The 26276-nt window shown below is 35.2% G+C and overlaps 1 protein-coding gene and 1 pseudogene across 3 annotated transcripts in view; both read left to right on the forward strand.

Moving 5' to 3' along the window:
- FAF1 (Fas associated factor 1) overlaps positions 1–26276 on the forward strand; it is a 532153-nt gene that overhangs the window by 343460 nt on the left and 162417 nt on the right. For 2 of the 3 annotated variants that reach the window (XR_009258134.1, XM_058717422.1), the window contains exons 9-12: positions 11888–11983; positions 21320–21446; positions 22409–22472; positions 23385–23466. Coding sequence is in view for 2 of the 3 variants with exons in the window: in XM_058717422.1 (XP_058573405.1) it covers positions 11888–11983; positions 21320–21446; positions 22409–22472; positions 23385–23466 (369 nt within the window). In the remaining variant the exon portion in view is untranslated. Of the gene's footprint in view, positions 1–11887; positions 11984–21319; positions 21447–22333; positions 22473–23384; positions 23467–26276 lie in introns of all 3 variants that reach the window. The other variant, XM_058717421.1, reaches the window with a different exon arrangement.
- On the forward strand, positions 9402–11480 carry LOC131503644 (serine/arginine-rich splicing factor 7-like; annotated as a pseudogene).

A 26276-nucleotide genomic window follows, 5' to 3' on the forward strand; every position in this document is an offset into this window, starting at 1 on the left:
TGATCTGTGCAATCATGTTTATTTTTAATTTGCAGGATTGTCATATATAGTAGACATATATTATGTTAAGCATTTAAAATATTGTACCTGACAAATTGATGATATCCAGGAGCAGCTGTTTGCTTAAGTCAAAGAAAGTAATTATTGTTTATCAGTCCATCAGACAACATATGGTAGGGCCTTAATTGTTTTATTTTATTTTATTTTATTTTATTTTATTTTATTTTATTTTATTTTATTTGAGGGAGGGAGCAAGCATGCGCATGCGCATGCTTTTGCAGGAGGGACAGATGGAGAGGGAGAGAGAAACTTAAGCAGGCCCCATACCCAGCAAGGAGCCCAGAGAGGATCCCAGCTCGGGGTTGGATCTCACAACTGTGAGATCATGACCTGAGCTGAAATCGAGAATCAGTTGCTTAACTGACTGAGCCACCCAAGCATACCCCCCTACCCACCATTTTTGTTTTTGTTTTTGTCTTTGTTTTTTGAGAGAGAGAGAGAGAGAGAGAGAGAAAGGAAGCAGGGGAGAGGGGCAGAGGGAGAGAGAGAGAGGATTGAATTATTTCTAAATGCTTCTGAGATAAAACTTCCTGAGTTTGAGTTTTGGCTCACTACTTAGTAGCTCTGTGACCTTGGGCAAGCTCCTTAGTCTATGTAAGGTTCAGTATCCTTCTCTTTAAAATGGGGATTACAGTAATACTTACCAAGCAGAGTTATTGTGACAGTTAAGTGGAGTAATGCATATAAAGCACACACATAATATGTCAAGCTCTCAATAATAGCAATTATTACTAAAATATTTTTAAAACTACTGAGTAATTTCATGGGTATTTGTATATATATTTCAAACCTTATCAAATTATATATTTTAAAACCTGTATGGTTTATTGTAGGTCACTTATACCTCGATAAAGCAATACTCAATGATGTGTGTGTATATCTTCTTTGTACTACAATGATTGTATTCTATGCTGCTGCCTTGTCAGGATGGTGACAAGCTTTGAATGTTTTTTTTTTTCTTTTCTTATATTGGGGTACCTGGGTGGCTCAGTCAGTTAAGCATCCAACTCTTGATTTCGGCTCAGGTCATGATCTCATGGGTTCATGAGATCAAGCCCCAAGTTGGGCTCTATGCTGACAGCGTGGAACCTGCTTGGGGTTCTTCTCTCTCCCTTTCTCTGCCCCTCACCTGCTTGTATGCACATGCTCGCTCGCTCTCTCAAAATAAATAAACATTTAATAATAAAACCTAAGTATTGTAAAACTATAGCTTTACTATTTGTATCTTTTAAAAATTAGTTTGTAAAATACAATGCTCTTGTGTTTAAAATTTTTTTCTTTTATTAATATTTTTTAAATACAAGAGCATTGTATTTTACAAACTAATTTTTAAAAGATACAAATAGTAAAGCTATAGTTTTATAATACTTAGGTTTTATTATTAAGTGTGTCACATTCAGGACAAGGATCCTTCAGGTGACTGAACTGAATGTTCTTAGTGATGTATTAAGATGACAGTTCATAAGAGCTGGAAAGGGTCTGAGAGGTCTTTCATGTGGGTTGCTCTCATATTTTACAAAAGAGACTATTAAGGCTCCTGATGACTAGCCCTAAGTCCCATAACTTGGTCTCCAATTCAGAACTCTTAAAATGTCTTAGTCTCAGTGATTTAACAGTGAGGAAAAAAGACAAGCTGCAATGTGGGGGAAAGGGCTAAAAGTTAGCTACAGAACAAAAAATACTTTGAAGAACTAATTCATATTTTTAAAGAAAGTGTTATTTAAGAAGGGCCCTATAAACATTCTAACAACTAAGCTTAAAATAATAGTACTGTGTCAATGGCTTGTTAGAGGTGGCCTGTGATCAATTATGATGGTTTATAGGAGTTGTCATTTGCACATTGCTGTAATATTTCATTTTAATTTGTTTATGAGGAAACACTATATGCTTTCTTAATTATGTAAGGGGAAACATTGAGAAGATTCTAAAACTTCACAAAAGAAAGCACTTTGAGAGTTTCTCAGTTGTTTCAAATAATTGCCATTATTTATGAAAATTAGTTTTATCTGTATACTTTGCATAATTTACAACCTTTTAGTCTCAGGATCCTTCTGTACTCTTTAAAAATCATCAAAGACCCCAAAGAGCTTTTGTCTACAAGGATTATATCTAATAACATTTGCCATATTCAAAATTAATATTGAGAAAAATTAAGTTTTTTTATTTTTTGCTTATTTATAAGTTTATTTTGAGAGAGAGAGGTGGGGAGGGGCAGAGAGAAGGGGAGAGAGAATCCCAAGGAGGCTCCCTCTGTGCTGTCAGCACAGAGCCCGAGGTGGGGCCTGAACTCAAGAATCACGAGATCATGACCTGAGCTGAAACCAAGAGTCAGACACTTAACCAACTGAGCCACCCAAGTGTCCCAAGAAAAAATTAAATGTTTACTTAAGATAATAATAAGTCCATTACACGTTGATATCAATAACACCTTTTAATTAAAAGTAATTGTATTTTACAAAAAATAAAATTAGTGAGTGATGTGTTACGCTTTTACAAATCTCCTTAATGTCTGGCTTAATAGAAGACAAGTAGTTTCTCATATCTTCTGCATTCACCTGTTGTGAATATATCATTTTGGTGGAAGTATAGGAAGAAAATCCAAGCCTACATCCTGGCTTCTCCTGGAGAAAGAAGGAGTATTTTAATAGTCTTTTCAGATAATTGTGAATATTCTTCTCTGATACTAGATCGGAACTCAATAAGTGATAGCTAAATGTTAGTTTTAAAAGATTATTTTTAATGTTTATTTTTGACAGAGAAGGCGAGAGCATGAGCAGGAGAGGGGGCAGAGAGAAAGGGAGACAGATGATCAGAAGCAGGCTCTGCACTGACAGCAGAGAGCTTGATATGGGGTTCAAACTCACAAACTGAGAGATCATGACCTGAGCTGAAGTCAGACACTTAACCGACTGAGACACCCAGGTGCCCCTCTAAATGTTAGTTTTGATATGGAATCTACAGCCATTTAAATATACATTTTGTAACTTTGTTACAGTAAGATCCATTGATCTGTCTTGCACTTTAAATAGATCCTTTTCCAGTGCATAATTTTATAATATCATGCATTCATTGTTCATCCAGAGAGTATCGCAGATTTTCTAATGTTGACATATTCCATTATTTGATGTAAAAAAAAAATGATCACCTGTTAATATCACTACCAATCTCATTGGAAAAGTCTTTAAGGGAGCACATGGCTGGCCCGGTCGGTGGATCATGCGACTCTTAATCTCAAGGTTGTGAGTTTGAGCCCCACTGTGGGTGTCGAGATTACTTAAAAATAAAATCTTATTTTAAAAAAAGAAAGAAAGAAAAGAAAGTTTTTAAGCTTTAGGAAGCTGTTGAACTCATGGTGGCTAATACGTTTTTCAAAATTTTAATTTTTATTTGAAAACTCAAATTTTTTCATGGGTAACTGATAACACTCAGACCTGTTCCTTGAAGTAACAGGCTTGCTTCATTCGTTTTTGAAGAAAATTCTGTCAGACGCCTAAATCCAAAATAGCCATTATTTGTGTGCCAGTCATTTAAGTAATAACAGTGTTCCATTGAAAAAATTGTTGGTTCAGCACACAAGGCAAACAATTACGCAAGTGCTTTTTCCTCAGCAAAACCATCATACTTTGCCATATGCAGCAGGAGTGCTTTTTGCAGACTTCCCATTTGCTCACACAGAGAGTTTTAAAAGAGGTGTACATGGGACGCCTGGGTGGCTCAGTCGGTTAAGCGTCCGACTTCGGCTCAGGTCATGATCTCGTGGTCTGTGAGTTCGAGCCCCGCGTCGGGCTCTGTGCTGACAGCTCAGAGCCTGGAGCCTGTTTCGGATTCTGTGTCTCCCTCTCTCTCTGCCCCTCCCCTGTTCATGCTCTGTCTCTCTCTGTCTCAAAAATAAATAAACGTTAAAAAAATTCTTTTTTAAATAAATAAATAAAAGAGGTGTATGTACTCAAGAGTCATGTTTAATTAAAAGTAGTATTTTTTACTGATTCAGCAGGGACATTCTTTACTGGACATTTTTATAGTGAGTACATGGCACTGGAGACTTTCACACAGTTTGGTGTCACTCCCTTGATTTGTGCTAAGGTACCAGCAGTTTTGCCCACCATTGTTTTTTCATTGTCAGTGTAAAAACACATTGAAAAAGTCAAATACCATCTAAGTGTTATTATGAAAATTATTTTGATGTTGTGGACCCCCTAAAAGGATCTCAAGAACCCTGTCTATAAACTGCATTTTGAGAATCATTGGCATAGTTAATATGTTCCTAAGAAAATACTAAATCTTAAGAGTATTCACTAACTGATGGAATACCTAGTATGTGGCAAATCTATTTTCCTTTAAGCCATCTTACAGAAAGCCTGTTAGGAAAGGTAATATTATCCATTGTTGTAGAAGAAACTGAGGTTTAAGATATGAAATATTGATTGGAGTAAATAATAGAATAATAACTACCAGAAGTGAATTTGAACTCAAGACACTCAGACTTTAGAAGTCTTGCTTTCAAGAAAATCAGAAAATAAGCCAAAAACTGGTAGAAGGTATCTACAAAAGTTACGTCTAATAAAGGGTTTTTATCTAAAATACAAGAAACTCTTAAAACTCAACCAGAAAATGAACAACCCAATTAAAAAATGAGCCAAAGACCTTAATAGACATCTTACCAAAGAAGATATACAGATGGCAAATAAGCATATGAAAAGATGCTCCACATCATATGTCATCAGAGAAATGCAAATTAAAAAACACCTATTAAATGACCAAAATCCAGACCACTGACAACAGCAAATGCTGGTGAGGATGTGAAGCAATAGGAACTCTCATTCACTGTTGGTAGGGATGTAAAATGTTACAGCCACTTTGGAATATGGTTTAGCAGTTTCTTAGAAAACTAAACATACTCTTACCATATGATCTAGCAACTGAGTTTCTTGGCATTTACCTAGAGGCGTTGAAAACAGCTTCACACAAAAACCTACTCACAGATGTTGATAGCAGCTTTATTCATAATTGCCATAATCTGGAAGCAGCCAAGACATCTTTTAGTAGGTGAATGGCTAAACAAACTGGTTCACCCAGACAATAGAATATCATTCAATACTAAAAGGAAATGAGATTTTAAACCATGAAAAGACATGGATGAACTTTAAAATGCATATTACTAATTGAAAGAGACCAATTTGGAATGACATTCTGGAAAAGGCAAAACTATGGTGACAGGAAAAAGATTGGTGGTTTCCAGGTGTGGTGAGGGGAAATAGAGATGAATAGTCAGAGCACAGAGGATTTTTAAGGCAGTGAAAATACTGTGTATGATATTATAATGGTGCATAAATACCATTATACCTTTTTCCAAACATATAAAGTGTACAACACAAAGAGTGAACCCTAATGCAGAGTAATTACGATGTGTCAGTATAGGTTTATCGTTGGTTAAAAAAAAAACCCATTCTGGTAAATGATGTTGATGATGGGAGAGACTATGCCTATTGGGGGCATATGGCAGGGGGTATTGGAGAAACCTCTGTACTTTCTTCTCAATTTTATTGTAAACCTACAATTACTCTTTAAAGAAAATAAAGTCTTTATATGTAAATATACATATAACTCTCATGCCATTCAACAAATAACCCATTTTATGTATATAATAGTTTGATTTAATTAAATCCATGACCCATTTAATGTATATAATAGCCAGTGAGATTTTTAGGCATGAAATTCTTTTACCCCAACCTATCCCTAAGCATTCAGAAGATTATACCCTCAGATGTGTTGTATTTATTTAAAGGTATAGAATTAAATAATAAAGGGATTTTGACTTGATTTCTTTTGATTTCTTTTTGAATTTGTGAGCCTATTTTGAATCTCTGAATCTGTGATGATGGAAAGTCAGAGAATTATAGTCTAACATGGCCAGAAAAAAAAAAAAACCTGAATAAAGCCTTGAAATAGATTTTGCAAATGAGTCACAGTCCTTCATTATATTAGGGTAAAGCAGTCTTGTGATTGAGATTACCATTTTTTTATAGGTTAATTAACTAATATAATGTATGCAAATCTAAATTTTTTAAGGCAACCCTCTTCAACTATAAAATCAAGCAAACCTGCAGCCCTAATCCTTTTTTCCAATTTCTTGCAAAATAAATGCCCCAACGATAATAGTATCGATCCTTTATAATTATATAACCATTTGGTTTCACATACATTATCTCATTGGATCTTCATATCAACTCTGTGAGGGAGAACAGATTGTATTACCCTATTTTTATATTTAAGGACAGGTTTATTAATCTATTCTCTTTCTAAGAAAACTGAAATACAGAAATTCTAAATGATTTTCCCATAGTCATTGGGCAGTTGAATGATTTAGCCAGTCGAGAATCTCAGCCTTCTGACTACACATCTTTTATATAAATTTAGGTTATGAGTCCCAGCAAACATTTACTTTAGCCCTAAATTCTTGAAATCACTCTCTGAGTAACCATTGTCCCTTCCAAGGGGTTGCTAGCCCTATAGAAACTGCCTGGAGGAGATATAGCCCCATCTTTACTCACTTTTATTCCTTTTTTTTGTGCCTATTCTTATATGCATCTTTTGTCTCTCCACCTGGTATATATGTTCCCTTAGGACAGACTTACACTGGGCACATAGTAACTCAGAAATTCCTGACCCTGTAGTTTCCTCAGTGGATTGTGATTGGTGTCTGAAATAGAGTGATGCAGAGGCCCACTTGGTCAGCTGTAGGCTAAGGAGAAAGTGCTGGCCACTCCTCTTCAGGAATTACTAGTAGCTATGGGAAAGGTTAATGTTAATAACTATAGACACCAGCACATTGAGGAACCAGCCCATTTGTAGTACTATGTACTTTTAACGAGTACTTTCCTCCAACTTCTAAAATATGTCCTCTTATAACTTACACATGATTAGGCTGCTATGCAAAGGTAGTCACAGTAGTATCTAATCACCATTTCTCTCTCCAGGTCCTAAAAATAATGATCATTGGACTGATAATAGGTCTTCTGCCTAGTCCGTATACTTTCAAAATCAGCTTTTACTTACCTTAATTTAACCCTTTCAAAAGTCCATTGACGTAGTTAAGTCAGGGATTACTTACCTCAATAAATGGAAAACTCTGGCTTAGCATAGAGACTTTCACAAGTTCCGGAGGCTGGGAAGTACTTGACTCAAGATTTTTCTGGCTCCTGGTCCAAATTTCTTTCCATTATGCTACACTGCTTCTAATTGTCAGTGACATTTACCATCATTATTGTTTCATTACCAGAGGATTTCAGGATGGGGGAGGAGAACTTTTTTTAAATGAAAACTATTGTGAAAGTTAACGTGACTTAAATTTAGCCTGTGCTTCTTATCCAAATTAGCTTTGCTTTTCTTGGTACTGAAATAAAATAAATTGAGCTAATTATGATAAATGATGAATAGAATGACAGGAAGGATGCAGTTTGCTTTCTGTAATTATTATTAATCAGGTTTTCTAGCATTTGTAAGGTACAGGGCCAGAATATATAAATGCCAAAACAAACTAACAAAAATCTCTAACCATGGGGCACCTGGCTGCCTCAGTTGGGAGAGCATGGGATTCTTGATTGGAAAGTCGTGAGTTTGAGCCCCACGTTGGCCATAGAGTTACTTTAAAAATAAGTAAAATGAAATGGTTAAAATGGCAAAGGTTAGGTGTACTTTACTCCAATAAAAAAAAAATAATTTAGGGGCGCCTGGGTGGCGCAGTCGGTTAAGCATCCGACTTCAGCCAGGTCACGATCTCGCGGTCCGTGAGTTCGAGCCCCGCGTCGGGCTCTGGGCTGATGGCTCGGAGCCTGGAGCCTGTTTCCGATTCTGTGTCTCCCTCTCTCTCTGCCCCTCCCCCGTTCATGCTCTGTCTCTCTCTGTCCCAAAAATAAATAAAAAACGTTGAAAAAAAAAATTAAAAAAAAAAAATAATAATAATTTAAAAAAACCTCTAACCAGACTAAAGGAAAAATAAGAATCAAATACAAATGATTTTTATCAGTATAATATATATGACAGCACATACCTCACATGATTGAAAATACCTGTATAGTTATGTGACATTTGTAGTTTTCATTCCAGTACTTGTCTTCAGATAATTAGCTTATTTGTAACACGTTTGAATTGTACTCATGACCAACCCACTATTGTGTCTTTGGTTGGTTTTTATGAATTTGCAGATATTTAGGTTTCCTTAGATATCAGTTTAATTCACACCCAAAAAGTTACCAATGGATGTTTTCAGTGTGCTAATGGAGACCCTATCTTATTTCTAATAATAATAAAAGAAACTTTTTATCATCATTATATTAAATACACCAATGTGTCATTTCATGAACATTAGAGAAAACACCCTCTTTTGGCTACTTAATATTGTTTTAATTCTATGTAGACAAAAATGACATGTACTCATATGTGCTCACATTTTCCCAAATTTAATTTAAACCTCAAATTAATTATTTAATATCTGACCCACTAAAAACTTCAATAGAAGTAAATATATGTGGCTTTAATTATGTTGGCTAAACTAGGCAGATTCTTTGGGTAACATCTTGGATCATAATGGTAATAAAAATTAACTGAATGTTTGTGTGCCAGGTACTGTGCTAGGTGCTTTACATATATTATAGATTCATAAGCTATAATAATTTGATATTGTGGATTAATATGATTAAATAATAAATGACATTGTTAATATCTGTGGAAATTTTTCTTTTTAGTGCCTTCAACAAACACTATTCCAAGCACCTTCCAAAAAAGATTTATAGAGCACAGCCCTGGGAATTAGTAAACTGAAGTATTATTCTATTTGGAAAAGTAACAGACATACTAGTAGTGGGTGGTGATGTGGAGGTTATATATGATTAGCTTTATTTTAGACTTATTACAGTTTCCTGGAGCACCAGTCTATTGTCTTATGAAAAATAGCCTTGACTAAAAATAAACTATTGGTACTGCATCAAAATAAAAAGCTTCTGCACAGCAAAGGAAATAATCCACAAAATTAAGAGGCAACATACTGACTGGGAGAAGATATTTGCAAATGACATATCTGATAAAGCATTACTATACAAAATATATAAAGAACTTAATACAACTCACACCCCCAAAACAAATAATCCAATAAAAAAATGGGCAGAAGACATGAACAGACATTTCTCCAAAGAAGACATACAGATGGCCAACAGACACATGAAAAGATGCTCAAAAGATCACTCATCATCAGACATACAAATGGAAACCACAATGAGATACCACCTCACACCTGTCAGAATGGCTAAAATCAAAAACACAAGAAACAACAAGTGTTGGCAACGATGTGGAGAAAAGGGAACTCCCTTGCATTGTTCGTGGACATGCAAACTGGTACAGCCACTGTGGAAAACAGTATAGAGATTTCTCAAAAAGTTAAAAATAGAACTACCCTATGATCCGGCAATCCCACTACTGGGTATTTACCCAAAGAATACAAAAGTACTAATACAAATGGATACATGCACCCCCAATGTTTACAGGAGTATTATTTACAATAGCCAAGTTATGGAAGCAGCCTGTGTCCATCTGTCAATGAATGGATAAAGAAGAGGTGAGATATATTTTATGTATATATAATGTACATATTATATATACACATGTACATATATATAGTATATATATATATTATGCATACACTGTGTATATATATTATATACATTGTATATAGATTATATACACATTGTATATAGATCATATATACACATTGTATATAGATTATATATATATACACACTCACATATATATGTGTGTATATAGACATATATATAAATATTATTCAGCCCTATAAAAGAATGAAACCTATTAACATTTGCAGCAATGTGAATGGATCTACAGAGTATAATGCTAAGCAAAATAGTCAGAAAGACAAATACCATATGATTCACTCATATGTGGAATTTAAACAAAACAAATGAGCAAAGGGAAAAAAGAGAGCAACAAACCAAGAAACATACTCCTAACTATAGAGAACAAACTGATGGTTACCAAAGGGAAGGTATATGGGCAAATGGGTGAAATACATGATGAGGATTAAAGAGTGCACTTACTGTGATGAGCACTGGGTGATGTGTGGAATTGTTGAATCAATATATTTATACCTGAAACTAATGTAACACTGTATATGTTAACTCTGCTGGAATTAAAATAAAAACTTAAGGCTGCCAATACCATTGGCAACTGAGTCAGTGCTGCATCTTTTGTACTGATTGCTCCCTGGGCATTGAGAACAGCCAGGCATCATGTCACCTTGTGGGTGGTGTGGAGGAGAAAACCAAAGTATATGTTGGTAGTCTGGGAACCAGTGTCAGCAGAGGAGAGTTAGAAAGGGCTTTTGGTTATTACAGTATCTTAAGAACTGTGTGGATTATGAGAAATCCTCCAAGATTTACCTTTGTGGAATTTGAAGATCCTAGATATGCAGAAGATGCAATGCGAGGCCTGGGCAGGGAGGTGATTTGTGGTTCCCAAGTGAGAGTTGAATTATCAACAAATATGCCTCGGAGCTCTGATTTTGATAGACCAACCACCTGCCCAACATTCCTTTGATCCCAATGATAAATGCTATGAATGTGGCAAAAAGGGACATTATGTTTATGAATGTCATCTTGACAGCTGGTGGAGGAGAAGCAGGTCACAGTCTAGATCACATTTAAGATCCAGAGGTAGATGATACTCTTGTTCACATAGCAGGAGCAGGGAAAGGAGGTCAAGATCACCATCTCCTCAGCGATCAAGATCTGTGTTTCTCTGTAGATCGAGATCAGCTTCACACAGAGGTCTACGTCTGGTTCCATAAAAACATCAAGATCCCCATCAAGGTCAAGATAAGAATCAGTTCTGTTTCACTATCAAGAATCAGCCATGGGGCGCCTGCGTGGCTCAGTCGGTTAAGCGGCCGACTTCGGCTCAGGTCATGATCTCGCGGTCCGTGAGTTCGAGCCCCGCGTCGGGCTATGTGCTGACCGCTCAGAGCCTGGAGCCTGTTTCAGATTCTGTGTCTCCCTCTCTCTGACCCTCCCCCGTTCATGCTCTGTCTCTCTCTGTCTCAAAAATAAAAAAATAAACGTTAAAAAAAAAAAAAAAGAATCAGCCAAAGTCCAGATCTCCATTTCCAAAAGAAGCCACTCCCCATCAGGAAGTACACAAAGAAGTGCAAGTCCTGAAAGAGTGGACTGAAGTTCTCAAGTTCACCTTTTAGGGAAGGGTCATTTTGTTTACATTATTATAAGGGATTTGTGATGTCTATAAAGTGTAACCTAGGAAGGGTATTTCAGTTATCTGAATAAAATGGATTTGGGTTATTACTCTATAAATTCACAGCAGTAGGATAATACAAATTTTTGTTGAATGTATTAACATCCTGTGGTCTGAAAATGTGGGTTTTAATCTGGTACATTTTAATAAAATGTTTCTAACTAGAAAAAATAAAAAGAAAATATAATAAAAGAAAAAAAAATAAATAGAGTAAAGGAAAAAAAAGAAACCAACCCTGCCAACCAACATCTTCTTCTCAGACTTTCAACCTCCAGGACTGTGAGAAAATAGATTTATGTTGTTTAAGCCAACAAAAAAGAGGCCTTGACTATTGTAACATCCCATATATGGAAAAATTTCAAATTTTCAAAGCCTTCCTGGTAATATAATGCATGGACTACTAGAGTGAGCTTTCTAGTCTAACTTCAAAAATAATAGAAAACATCAAAAGTAAAGTCCTTTCATGAAACATGGCCTCATTTTGTTTGCAAATGATGGATTCTTCTTTTTACAGATGTGTCTTGCTGAATCAGGGCTATCTTATCCCTGCCATCGACTTACAGTGGGGAGGAGATCTTCACCTGCGCAGACCCGGGAGCAGTCCGAAGAGGTAAGCCTGTTTGCCAGCTTTTCGGTGAATAGGAGGCCTGTCTTTCACCTACCTGCCCACTTCCTATTCTTTTTTATCTGCCACACAAATGAATAGATAAAGTTAATGTAGCGTGAATAAAGTCTCAGTAAATTCTTGAAGACAGAAACTTTTCATGCGAGTTTATTGCTAATGTGCTCCTTCTTGGTGTATAAGTTTCATGTTTCAACAGACAGAATTCAGGTGAATTGGTTGAAATGAATTTTACTTAGAATTGACAGGTTGACTAAAGGGTTTTCTTTGCTGCTAACTATATAGTAGAATACAGTTATTAGGACTGATCCTGAAGGTCCTTTAACTCCTGGAGTTAGAGCACTTTCTATGAGCCAGATGTTGTGCTCAATACTAGGTAACAAAAATGAATAACACTGTTTCTATACCAAGGTGCTCAGAGTCAAACATGGTAAATTAGCAAATTAATAATAATGGCATAATGTAATAAAAGCAGTGATAGCATATAGGGAGTTATAAAAAGAGAAGAGGGGCAGATAAGATTCAGCGTGTTTGTGTATGGGATGTGTGTCTTTATGGGTCTGAACAGTGTTAAAAGACAATATCTTTTCCATGGTTACAAATAGCACTCTGTGTCCAGCTATGACTTTGGATACAAGGGAATGGGGAAAGATAGATTGTACATTACAGTTTAGCTTTTTAAAAAGTTTTTATTGAGCTTTTTTTATTGAGCTCCCACTATGTGCTAAGAAAAATCATCACCATGACTTAAAAAAGTGTATGTGATAGAGGTCATAGCTAATAATACAAAAAAAATGTTACTTATTTCAGTGTTTCAGGCTAACATATGATCCAAGTATTCAACAGATGGACTAGTCCAGTCAAACCTTTTTCCATTTACATTCTATACAAAATATAGTTGCAAATTTTTATTTAAACTGACTATATATTTTGAATACTTATTGTGGAAGCTGCCACAGGACCTTTCCAGCCATCTTCTGAATATGTATTTATATCACTTAAATATGTGAAGGAGAAATTATATTGTAGTCCCTGCTCATCCTGTGAAAATGATAATTTGCGGCTCCGGTTTTTAACATTTTTTAGAAATCCACAAGAAAGAAAGGGTTTTCCTCTGCTACAAATACTACTGCACTGTTTTCTTGGGCCTCTAAAAATGTTAATTTCCTTTAAAGAGGCCACACTATTTTATTCAGCATTTTATCTCCCTAATCCTCATGAAAGAAAACATAATATTGAGTTTCACTGTTTGGCAGAAATTGCCAGAAATAATTTATTGAAATATTTCTTTCTTGAGGCGCCTGGGTGATTCAGTCAGTTAAGCGTCCAACTCTTGATTTCAGCTCAGTTTGTGCATTCAAGCCCCACATCAGGCTCTGTGCTGACAGTGTGTAGCCTGCTTGGGATTCTCTGTCTGCCCCTCTCCCTCTTGTGCTTTCTGTCTCTCTTTCAAAAATAAATAAATAAACATTTTTAAAAAAGAAATATTTCTTTCTAGTGCTTGAGTATGTTTTTAGTGCTAAAGCAGGTTATGCTCCAACTCTTTAATGGGTAAATCCACTACATTAAAATGTGGCCATTTAGCTCCACCCCATTATTCTGTGCTCTGGAAGGTGACAGATAGCCTGTTTCACTTCATTTTATTTCCTTCTCTCACTCTCACAAATATGTGTTATTTGGCCAGACCCTTCAGCAAAAAAGAAGTCAGTGCCATATAGTAAAAGGAGTGTTGATGAGGCTGGCACACTCTAGGTTAGAGAAGAAGTAGAGTGGAGTTAGGAGGCTTTGCTAAACTAAAGAGTCACAGTCTTGGGAGTATCTAAAAATGTGATTATTTGGGATGAAACTATTACTTTTCCTTCTCTGGCTAATTGTAAATATCACCCTTTCAGGTGGCTGGTGAGAAATGGACGGACAAATGTGACTTGGGCTTTTATGCTGTCCTAGAATTATACAACTGAAAGGGATTTTTAAATTTGATTTCCAGTCTTCTCTCCATTCATCCCTCATTCATCTAAACATTTATTTAATGTTTTCTAGGTGCTAAACATTAGGACCATAGTCTGTATGCTGAAAGAGTTCACTCAGAATATACCTTCAAAATATACCTGTGTTTTATCTCCAGTAACAAAATTCTGTTTCATGAGGCAAACCAGTTCCATTGTTGAGCAACTCTGTCTGTTGAAATCTTCCTTATATTAAACTGGAACCTGTGTCCCTGCAGCCTCCATCCAGTGGTTCTGCTTTTTTTATGGTTTTAACCCTTTTCCTAAATGATTTCATGTTTCAGGACAATTACCATTTTTCTATTGACTGTCTTAAGCCTGGAGTTAGGAAGCAGATACTTGAGATCAGTAGTTAAATTTAAGTTTTGAATATTATGGATTATAGTTATTTGTCCTCTAGCTGGGGGAATTTTGTTTCTCATATCCTCCTTCTGGTCCTATACCTATATTTTTTTATGATTATTCACCATTTTAATTTCCTTCCCAGCCTTCCCTGCCCCTGACCACCTTTTAATGATCTTTCCATACCTCTGGGTACCTAGCTAAATATCTCCCTCTCCTTTTCCCAGGTGCTTAGGTGAGACAGGGTAGAGACCCATGGACCCAGTCTTCTGGAGAATTACCCAATTCTCAGTTGATAGAGAGGGAGGGGTACCCCAAGAATAAAAAAATAAACTTCAAATGTAGTTGACTAGTTAATTAGTTAATAACTTCAGTTAGGGAAACATCTATTGAATGCTCACTATGAGCTAGTCAGATGAATATAACCTGGTAATTTCATGTTATATAATTAACGAGAAAATTGAGGCAAGCACAAGATACTAGGGGAGCACAAATATGGGGGTGGGAGGCACAATGTTCAAGAATATTTTCAAGCAAAAGCTGTGTCTGCTTTATTCACCTCTGTAGCCCTAACACCTAGTGTAGTACCTGGCCTGTACCAGCCACAAAATAAATATTGGTGAGTGAATATTTTTTTTAAAAGAAGGAGAGAGGGAGGGGTAGGAGGAAGAGGAAAAGGAACAAGTTGGGAGGGGAGGAGGAGGAGGAAGAAAGACTAGAAGAATTTATATCCAAATCAAATTATAAAGAATAAAGAACAGTCACCCAAATGAAGAAACATAGAAATAGAATTTCATTCAAAGGAAACAACATGGTCTGATGCAGTATATGCACAGAGATGAGTGCAGTTTGGTGTCTGTGCAAAATAAAGTGGAAGACAAAGATAAGAGATGAGGTGAAGGTGAATAGGACTTATAGGTCAAGTTGGGAACTTGAAATCTAGGCAGCCACAGAAGACTTTTAAGTATTTTTTAACATACACATTTTAGAGAAGAGCACTTTGGCTGCTGTGCAGAAGCTAGATGTAAGGGAAGCAGGACTGGAGGCAGAGAAATAAGTATGAATCTATTTTACCAGCACAGTTAAAGGATAATGAGATCCCAAACTAGAATATCATTGGTAAAAATAGAGAAGGATATGGATTCAGGAAGTGTTGTGGAGGGAAAATCAGTAGGACCGGTGACTGATAGGATCTGTGGGAGAAGAGAAAAGGAAGAGATAAGAATGATACCTAGGTTTTTTGGTTTAAGTGATGGAAAAGATTCATTCAGTATTCATCCAATAAATTCTGGTTACATGCCTCTTTATGCCTGGTACTGGTCTAAGTGCCAGGAATATAGCATTGAACAAAGCACAGTCTTTCCATTAAGGAGCTTATACCTAACAAAATGAAATTGAACACAGATAATTGCCAAAAATCTGTATTTCAGTTTTTAAAACTTGGTGAGACAAGTATTTAGCTTGTCTGCCTGTGGTGCAATGCCACATACTGCTAGGGTCAGTGCCATGTATTGCTGGAGGAGTCAATAGTATGTGGCATTGCACCACAGGCAGACAAGCTAAATAGTAGTCTGGTTCCTTCTGAACATTTCCATCTGAGTGCCCACTGCAGATTCACTCTGTACGAAATTGAACTTACCATATCTCCCCAGAAACCTATCTCCTCACCCATATTAATAATAATCATTGTCAACCCCAGCCAAAAACTGTTCATTCCAGTCACTGAGAGACCTGCTATTCTTTGAAACTGCACCAAATGAACTGATACCTCATGATTTTTATGACCCTTTCCTTTTGACTATTCAAATAGGGATATTTTTATGTCAGCATCAAATTTATTACCGTAATTTATTAGTTGAGAAATTTCTTGCTATCAGAGTTTATGTTCTACCCATTATCTTGATTTTACCCTTACTACCCTTTCCCACAACAAGGGAGGAGCAAGGGGTCTCTATTTCATTTTTATCCTCTCCCTCTATTGGTTCCTTCTTTTTATCCTAAAAACATGTTCAGGTCTTCCCTAAAAAAAAATATTCCTTCGGGCTTTAATCTACACTGGACGACTATTTCTTCACCTTCTATTCACTTAACTGACTACAGTTTGGGCTTTTTTCTACCAGGTGATTTAAATTGAATTTATGAGTCAGATACTCATTTTTATAAGATGCTATGCCATCTCTTTTCATTTTCAGAGCAGCCTTTCTGGGTCAGTATTAGTCACATTCTATAGTGGGGGTGCAAAGACACTTGCCCAGTGTCATACAGAAAATAGTAGAGCTAGGTCTTTCAGTTATAAATTCAGGTTTCTTTCATGTGGTTTTTTGTCATAATACCTAACTAATAACTACCTAATAACTCTCTCTTCCTTGATTTTCATCCTACTGAACCTGTTTATAGTTCTTGTCTGCATTGAAATTTTCTCAGACCTTGCTTCTAAGATTTCTCTCTCACTTTCTATATTTTTTAATATAAAATTTATTGTCAAATTGGTTTCCATACAACACCCAGTGCTCATCCCAACAGGTGCCCTCCTCAGTACCCATCACCCACACTCCCCTCCCTCCCACCCCCCATCAACCTTCAGTTTGGTCTCAGTTTTTAGGTCTCTTATGTTTTGGCTCCCTCCCTCTCTAACCTTTTTTTTTTTTTCTTCCCCTCCCCCATGGTCTTCTGTTAAGTTTCTCAGGATCCACATAAGAGTGAAAACATAGGATATCTGTCTCTCTCTGTATGACTTATTTCGCTTAGCATAACACTCTCCAGTTCCATCCACGTTGCTACAAAAGGCCATATTTCATTCTTTCTCATTGCCACATAGTATTCCATTGTGTATATAAACCACAATTTCTTTATCCATTCATCAGTTGTTGGACATTTAGGCTCTTTCCATAATTTGGCTATTATCTAACTTTCTAATTTTTGACAGCTAATCTCTTCATCTCTTGTACTGTTTTTCCTTCTTCACCAATTGAAATATGTATATATATGTTTACATATTTATATATCATAATTTTATATATATCTATAAATATACATATATATTTAATTTTTTAATGTTTTATTTATTTTTGAGAGAGAGGGAGACAGAGTGCAAGTAGGGGAGGGGCAGAGAAAGAGGGAGACTCAGAATCTGAAGCAGGTTCCAAGCTCGAGCTGTCAGCACAGTTCCCACTGCTACTGCTCAAGTATAAGCTCTCAGGTCCTCTCACTTGGAACTTTGAAATAAGTTTTTCTTCTCACATCTCCAAATCAAAGCTGCCATATGCCAACATACTGCCCTAAACACACGTGCACACACACACAGAGCCATCAGAGGTGTTCCCTTGAGCAGTCCTCTGCCTAAAAACCTTTTGTAGTTCTTCTGTTGCCAACAAAGTAAGTCTAAATACCAATGCCAGTTTAAGGACTGCTGCAACGTAGTTCCACTGAAAATTTTTGGCCTTAGTGCTAGTTCATATTCTTCTCCCATATGTGGGGTTGATGATTCAGTTTGCTTTCCTGAATTCTTTATTGATTTTCTAAATATCCAATTCCTTGCTTGAATTTTTTCTCTGCCTAGAGTACAACTTCCTCCCTACCAGTCTTCCATCACATACTGTGTACAACATTGATACCTCTTTTAAAAGTATGGGTTAATCCTGAGAAACTTAACAGAAACCCATGGGGGAGGGGAAGGGGAAAAAAAAAAAAAGAGGTTAGAGTGGAAGAGAGCCAAAGCATAAGAGACTCTTAAAAACTGAGAACAAACTGAGGGTTGATGGGGGGTGGGAGGGAGGGGAGGGTGGGTGATGGGTATTGAGGAGGGCACCTTTTGGGATGAGCACTGGGTGTTGTATGGAAACCAATTTGACAATAAACTTCATATGTTGAAAAAAAAAATAAAAGTATGGGTTAAAATTACCACTTGTGTGAAGCCTTGCACAGTCTTCTTCACTGGTGCTAGAGTAACTCTTTTATTAGCCACAGCCTTTGCTTGTACTTTTATTATATCTCTTATCACACTGAAAAGGACACATCTGCAACTAAATTATACCTTTGTACAAGTAGTTGCTGAAAGGAACATCTGCTTCAGTTATAAGCTTGCCTTAGTGCCAAGTATATATAAGTCTAAATTTTGTCTCAAAGTTTGGTTCTTTCTCCTCTAGGAAGTTTGCTCTGATTTTTCTCATTACCAGTGTATTAAATGCTCTCCTCTGAACTTTACCTGTCATAACGCTTATCATTAGATATTATAATTATCTGTATATATTATATAGTGTTCCATAAGAGAATATAGACTACCTTCCATACAGGTTCAGGCAGTGTGGCATTTACTAGGGCTTTGTAAATGTTTTTAAATAATAATGGGAATAAATGAATGCCAATAAACAGGCAAAATAGAATCACAAATTTTTTTTAGCTGCTTTTCAAATTCTGAATAAATAACTTCTCTGGATTCAAAGAATTTTAAGTCTGCCATGACTAAACCAAGAGATTATGTATTCTCATCAGCAAACATTAATGAAAAAAAGATTGTTTATCTCATTTTTAGAAAAAGCTTTTCCTAACCTGTTAGATGACTGATAAGAAAATGTGAAGAGATTGGGAGTTCCTTATACATAATTAAGTAGCTCATTCTTGCACATACTTCAATAATTCATATTTGAAATATACTTTTTTCAACAAAATTGGCTTTTTAGATAACTCCCTTTGAAGATGTTGTCGTTGTAGGATTCTGCTTTCTGGGTCTTAAGAGATTTGGGAATTCTACACTTTATGAAGACAAAATGAATAATGGGTTAGTTACATAGGCACAAAATTAAAATCACTATCTTAGTATGATGTAAAGTCCTGTTGTTAGGGAAAGGGGCTATTATTTGAAAACTGGATTAGGAGAAGAAGTTTAGATGTAGGAGAGTGAGTAAGGTAAAAGGAGTAAGGAAAAAAATGGTATGTAGAACAATCCTTTTCTCTTTACTCTCTGTGTCCTGCAACACTTCTTCTTAACCTGATGCCTCTTAAAAGGAAAGATGAATGTTAGGCAAGACTAAGTGACAGCTAAGGTGAGAGCTTAGCTGATAGAGAATGTGTGGTTTGTCATACTAGATGTTTGTTTCTTTCCACTAGTCTATCCTGATGGAACTGTAGTGTACCTTTTAGATCCTGAGCCTTTACTTGTTTAAGACTGAGCCTCAAAGTTCAGGGAACTTCGTGCTCCAGATATTTGCCAGACTGAAACATAGCGGGGGAATTCAGACACAGTAATGGTCCTAGTAAATGTGTTGTTTTGTAAAGGATGCTCTCTCACCACTTTGAAATGAGAAGGGGTTTTTGAATTTTGAGGCTATTGAATTGCTGAAATCCGGAGGAGATCTTGGCCCTACAAAGCAAAACACTCAAGTAGGATTAGAATCCTAAGTAGAACCAAGGTGTCTGTGAGAAATAGTAATTTGGTCAAAATAGCAGATAGACTGCTTAGGATAAGGACCATTCATTTTTACTCATGCAGTAAGTATTTGTTCATTATCTTCTCTATTCAGGCCATTGGGAAGTCTGTCGTTCAGATAAGAGGGAAAAATGTTACAATTCTGGGCATCAATGCTTGGTTATGCCCAAGAAGGAAATGCTAAGCTGAGTCAAATGTAAATATCTTGGCTTTCTTATTTGGAGCTGTTAGACTTGCTGGATCAGTTATTTTAAAAAATTGTTTCATAGTGTTCTGAGATCCTTTGGAGGTACCCCAGCTATCAAAGGGATATGAGAAAGAAAAGGCCAAAGCCAGGAGCCTTAGGCTCCCCCATTGCCTTCTCCCCTGCATCAGCCAGAGTGGCCTTACTTTTGTATATGGTATGCATTGTAATTTTACATAATATTTTGCCATGGGGCCAGGGGAAAGAGGTAAAACATTGATAAGAAAGATCTTTAAAATCTCTTCTAGCTTTAAAATCTATGATTTTATAACTGTCTAAACTCTAACATCCCTCTAGACAAGTTTTATGAGTCTTTGATTCTTAGTTTCCCTTGATGTTTTCCTGGCAAATATTTATTTCTAAGTTAGGCTCTTCTGCATAGACCAGAATCAACTAGTTTCCCCATTTTCATAGTTTAAGTGCATAGTACCGTATTTTAAAAAGATAGAAATTTCATTTATTAAATAGTCTTTATAGATTCTATTTACTGAACCTAGTATACACAGGCATTTAGCCAGATACCTTGCTGAGACCCTCTTCTCATTCAAGGCATAAATATTTGTCAGTATTCACAGTTTGGGTGTTTTAGATCTCAGTATTTTTGAAATTCTGTTCTTACCTAGAGATTAGCAGCCTAGTGCATTTTTTTGAACCTGATGTTTTTAACTGTAATACTTTAAATCTCAACGGATGTTGCTGAAAACAAAATAAACAGCATATTTATTGGTGCCCAACATGTAGTAAATGAACATTTACTGAATCATACATCTCATATTTAATAGCCTATACTTTACAAAAAGCTTTCATATATAGTGTTATTTCATGTTATCTCTAATAACACTGAGGAAAGTGTGCCATTTTTCACTAATGAGAAATTTGAGAACCACTGCAGTAAGGAAGTGGCAGTTTGAAATAGAGATTACTGTGAGCTTTTTAAAAGACTCATATAGCTTGCTTTGTGTCTGACCTCTCTGTACCCATCTCCTCATTTATTGAGCAAATATTTATTGAGCACTTACTTGTGTACTATGTGCTGGGGATAAAACAGACAAAAATCCCTGTCTTCATTCAGTTTGTAAGCATCCTTCATTTTCCCTCAGGTTCCAACCTTTAGTATAGGGGTATCACAGCAAGTTTAGAAATATGTAAGCCTTAAAATGAAAAATATTAAGATTTCCTCTAGCAAATGGCTTCTTATTTAATAAAACTATTATAATACTAATGTTCTATTGTAGTTATATAACTTATGTTTTGGAATTTTATTTCCTAAAGTCAATTTAAAGCTAATCAGGACTTTTCTCAAATAGCAAAGCACCGATGTTCATATGGTTAGTGATAGTGATGGAGATGACTTTGAAGATGCTTCCGAATTTGGGGTGGATGATGGAGAAGTATTCGGCATGGCATCATCTGCCCTGAGAAAATCTCCAATGAGTGAGTATTAATAGCTCTTTGGGTCCAACGTTATAATTCTACTCTCTACTGCAGAAACTTAGGAAGAACAATGAACTTAAAAATCTCTTACTGACTTTCCAGGTTTACAGGGAGAAAATTTAGCAAGTAGGCACATTATTCATTAGAACCAGAGCCTCTTGAATTTTTATTTTATTAACCTCAACATTTCCCAATGCTTCAGTAAAATTCATTAAAAATGTGAAGGAATGTATAGATTTGTTTCATGTGTATAATTAGTTATGAGTCTGTCTCTTCACTTTAAATCTAGAGCCTGATAAACAAATAGCTATACTTCTGTGACTTGACTTGTTTCCCCGCATCTTATTGGAGGTATCAGTTTTAAGAGTAGTATTGCTTTTCCATTCACCGGTATCACCTTTCGAAGGAAAGAAAAGTAAACTAAATGGGACATCTCCTTTTCTTTCACTCCGCAAAATATATACTATAGAATCACAAGTGATACTATATGCAAAATTACCATTAAAATAAATCCTTAAATGGCTCATTTACTCAGTGAAATTAGGTAACTCCCTTGAGCAGAAATAGATGTGATATTTACTTAAAATTGACCGTCTTCCTTATAAATAAGATTTTTAAGAAACTCGAGATCCTTTTTATATCATTTAATTACAAGATACCATTTTAAGACAACATTAAAATCCTAATGATGGCTGGCACATATTTGAAATACTTAAGATCGTGTCAGTTGGTTTTCCAAAATTTATGAGCTTGGAATTTTTTTAAGGTTTGATGAAATCTTCTAATGTGTGTCCAGTTAAAATGTCTCCTCAGATATATCACAAAAGCTAAAATTTAATTTTATTTCCTCTTTATTGATTAAATATATTTCTTATATGTGGGATTAGATGTTATGTGGTTTGTTTTTTGTGTCTATTTGTTTTGTTTTTTGGTTTTTGTTTTTTCTTTTGTTTGTTTTTTAGTGCCAGAAAACGCAGAAAATGAAGGAGATGCCTTATTACAATTTACAGCAGAGTTTTCTTCAAGGTAGGGTTAGGACATTAAATATATAAAATTGATGTTTTTTTAATGCTACTGTGATTTTTCTGGAGCAATTTTAATCACAGATTGTCTTTAATTTTTCTGTGAAGTATTCAAAGTATGTGTTTCACTAGTAAGCCACTTATGCCACTTCAGAGATGCATTCATGTTATCTCTATATAGAAGCAAAATAAGTGGATTACAAAATGTGGATCAAATTAATATATTGACTATATTCCCAAAAGGACTATGTTATAGAATACTAATTTTTAGTATATCATAGGATAAATAAAAATATCCTTTAAAATAGTATTAAATTTAAAAATAATTTTAAAATTTTAAATATAAGTGAATTTTTCTTTTAATTTTGTTTTGGGACTGTTTAACATTTCTTCTTTTAAGAGTCTACTATAAAATGTTTTATATGCATTTGAGATTCTTGTAAGGTGTTTAAGTAAAGAAGATTTGAATATTTAACCCTAACTTTTGTTTAAATGATGTTTCTCTCTAGTTCTGTTTTCCAATGTAATATAATTTGGAAAATTTGCAAGATACAATTTTTTTCCCTCTCTGTTGGACTTCCGGAATAAGTTAACTAAAATGGAAAGTTAAGGCTTCTGTAAGGGAAATCTTATGAAAGTGGATAACCAAGAATCACTACTTATAAATACCATGGTTTTGTAGCATTTATTAAATCCATTTGCTAGATGTAGTTAAAATTCCAGTATTCTGATATAATCAGTATAGGCCAAAAAATTTCTAAGAACTAGTGAAGCCTTTAAAGAAATGTTTTAATGTTTGATCTGTACTTAAGAGATACTAGTCCCAACATTTACTTAGAAGATGCTGATTAGACTTGTGAAACTTTGAGGTAAATTTGAAATGTATTTTCATTAATAGACATAATTTTTCCTATAGATATGGTGACTGCCATCCTGTATTTTTTATTGGCTCATTAGAAGCTGCTTTTCAAGAGGCCTTCTATGTGAAAGCCCGAGATGTAAGTGCAATCTTAAACGTTTTCTGATTAAAAAGTGCATCTCCTATAGGTTTACCACCAGGCCTCAGGCAATGCTTAATGTTTTCTGTGTTTTTCAGATTGAAGACTTGATTTTGTTTGTGGTTCATCTACCATCCTAGTCATCACCAAGATGCCCATTTCAGAGGGGCAATAGTATAATAGGGTATTGCTGCCTCATGTAGATGGCTTTGTCAAGCTCTGAAACAGGAGGTTTTTTAGGGGGGGAGGGTGGGGGAGGGTCAGGGGGCGGTGGACATGCTTAGAAGGGACCAGGCTACCTGTGTATGTTCTTTTCAGTTACATGATTGACAGGTTCTTGCTAAAAGAGGTTTCTTTCAGTCATTTCCCAAAATGACCATCTAATAAAACATATCTAATAACTGCAATATTTTTTTCTCAAAAGTCACTTTAGACACAAAAATATAGAAATGGGCTTTGTGATGTTGAAATCAGGTAGACTGACACTTATGACAAGAATTCAGAAAGTACAGTGCAACAAGAATATTCTATACACTCTATATGTTGATACAGCAGTGAAGACCTCAGTAATCTGGCTCCTACCTATCTGCACGGCTTCAACTCTTCCTGTTCCCTGCCTTACAATTAATAAATTTAGTAATAATGTTCCATTTGTGTTTCCCCATAATCTTGCTCTTTGTTCATGCTTCTCTGCTGTAAGGAATGCCTTCATTCTGCCTTTACCTGGTTGACTCCTACTCTTCCTCTAAGACTTAGTTGTTCCTGACTCTTCCACTGTTGTCATTATTCCACCTCCTCCTTTAGTACTTTGTAAGGAAACCCTCTGCTCTTTTTATTGTTACATTTAACACATTGCTTACAAGTATTCTCTGTATATGTCTTCTCAAAAGACTTGATTTTCTTTGGCAGTGACTGTGTACCTACATCCCTATACATAGTAAATACTTTATATATTTACTGAATGAAGGAAAAAAAGAGAATGGAAGGAAGAAATAGTGTAGAGTGGAAGAAAAGTTACTAGAATTAAAGAGGGCAAGAAGTGTTGAGACTAAAGTGTAAGAATTCCTCCGAAATTCCTGAAATTCCTGTTCTGACCTAAGGAAAATTTCATCTTAAACAAATTTTTTAAATGGACAATAATTAGTGATCAAACTTAGAGCAATCAATGATAGTTGAATGAAGTGGATTAAGAAACAGAAACTGTTCTTTACCTAAACTAAGAATAGTGGACTAGCCCATTATAAAGGCTTTTTTAAACATCTGTTTTTTAACCATTACATTTATATTAAATGGATGTTATTTTGAAGAAATAAATATTTACAATAAAATATATTTGTAATAATAATTACAGTAGTATTAATATATTTGTAATATTTACGTGTTTATTGTTTCCATAAATACAGATTTATGGAAAATACTGAAAAGCAAAAAGGAAATATTCTAACATAGATTAACAGTTTTACGATTCATATTCTTTCCATTTTTTAATATATTTTAATGAGTCATTTTGCGTGTATTTAATATTATTGTGTCGTGTTATAATCCTGTTAAAATAGCTTATTTTCACCTTTTAACAACATGATCATTTGCTTAATTATTTTATAGTATTTTAACTCGTTACTAAAATAATTCTTAATACAGAAAAAGTAAAAAGAATAGTACAATAAACATCCAAATCTCTTATACTTAGATTTAATAATTAACAAATGTTGCCATATTTGCTTCTTCCATATATAGACATCCCAAAGTTTCAATGCAGATATAAGCCTTAGTAAACTTCATTCTTTTTTTAATGTTTATCTTTGAGAGAGACAGAGAGACAAAGAGAGACAGAGTGCGAGCAGGGGAGGGGCAGAGAGAGAGGGAGACACAGAATCTGAAGCAGGCTCCAGGCTCTAAGCTGTCAGCACAGAGCCTGACTCAGGGCTCAGACCCACAAACAGTGAGATCATGACCTGAGCCAAAGTTGGATGCTCAACCAACTGAGCCACCCAGGCGCCCCAGCCTTAATAACTTCAAAAGTTTAACTGCCAAACATTTATAAAAGAGCAGCATTTGAAATGTAATCATTCACATTTTTATACTTGTTTAGTTTTGTGATTTTGATAAATTTTTATGATAAATTTTTGTTTCAGTTCTTCTCTGAAAATGGCAAGCATTGATTAGAACAGAAAATAAATGTAAAATTTATTATTCAAAATATACAAAAACAAACAAATATAAAGAATTTGAACTTTCATATGATTTTTTTTTAAGTTTGTGGCAGTTACATTTTTGAAATAATTAAAACTTAAACTGCGTGATACCCTTGTATATTCATTATTTTGGTTAAACCATTTTAAAGTACATTACAGATATCATATCTTATGCCTAAAAAATCTATATATATTTTCCAAAAAATAATTATATTCTCCTATATAATCACAATACCATTATCACATATAACAATTAACAGTAATTTCCTAATATCATCTAATATCCAGTGAACATTCGGACTTCACTAGCTGTTCCCAAAATGTCTTTTTAACTTTTTTTTTTTTAATCACAATCTACTCAAGGATCACAAAATATATTTTGTTGTTGGATTTCTTAAATTCCTTTTAAACAAGCACCCTCTCCTCCCCAGTCCTGTTTCCTCCCCCTCCCTCCCCTCAATAACATTTGCTTTGTGAAGAAATCATGCTAGATGACTTACAGACTGTTCCAAATTCTGGATTTGTATAATTGCTTCCTTGTGATATTATTTAACTTGTTCCTCTATCCCTGTATTTCCTGAGAAATGGATATCAGGTCTAAAAGCTTTGTCAGAT

The sequence above is a fragment of the Neofelis nebulosa genome, chromosome 2 (assembly GCF_028018385.1).
Source record: "Neofelis nebulosa isolate mNeoNeb1 chromosome 2, mNeoNeb1.pri, whole genome shotgun sequence".
NCBI classification, from domain to species: domain Eukaryota; kingdom Metazoa; phylum Chordata; class Mammalia; order Carnivora; family Felidae; genus Neofelis; species Neofelis nebulosa.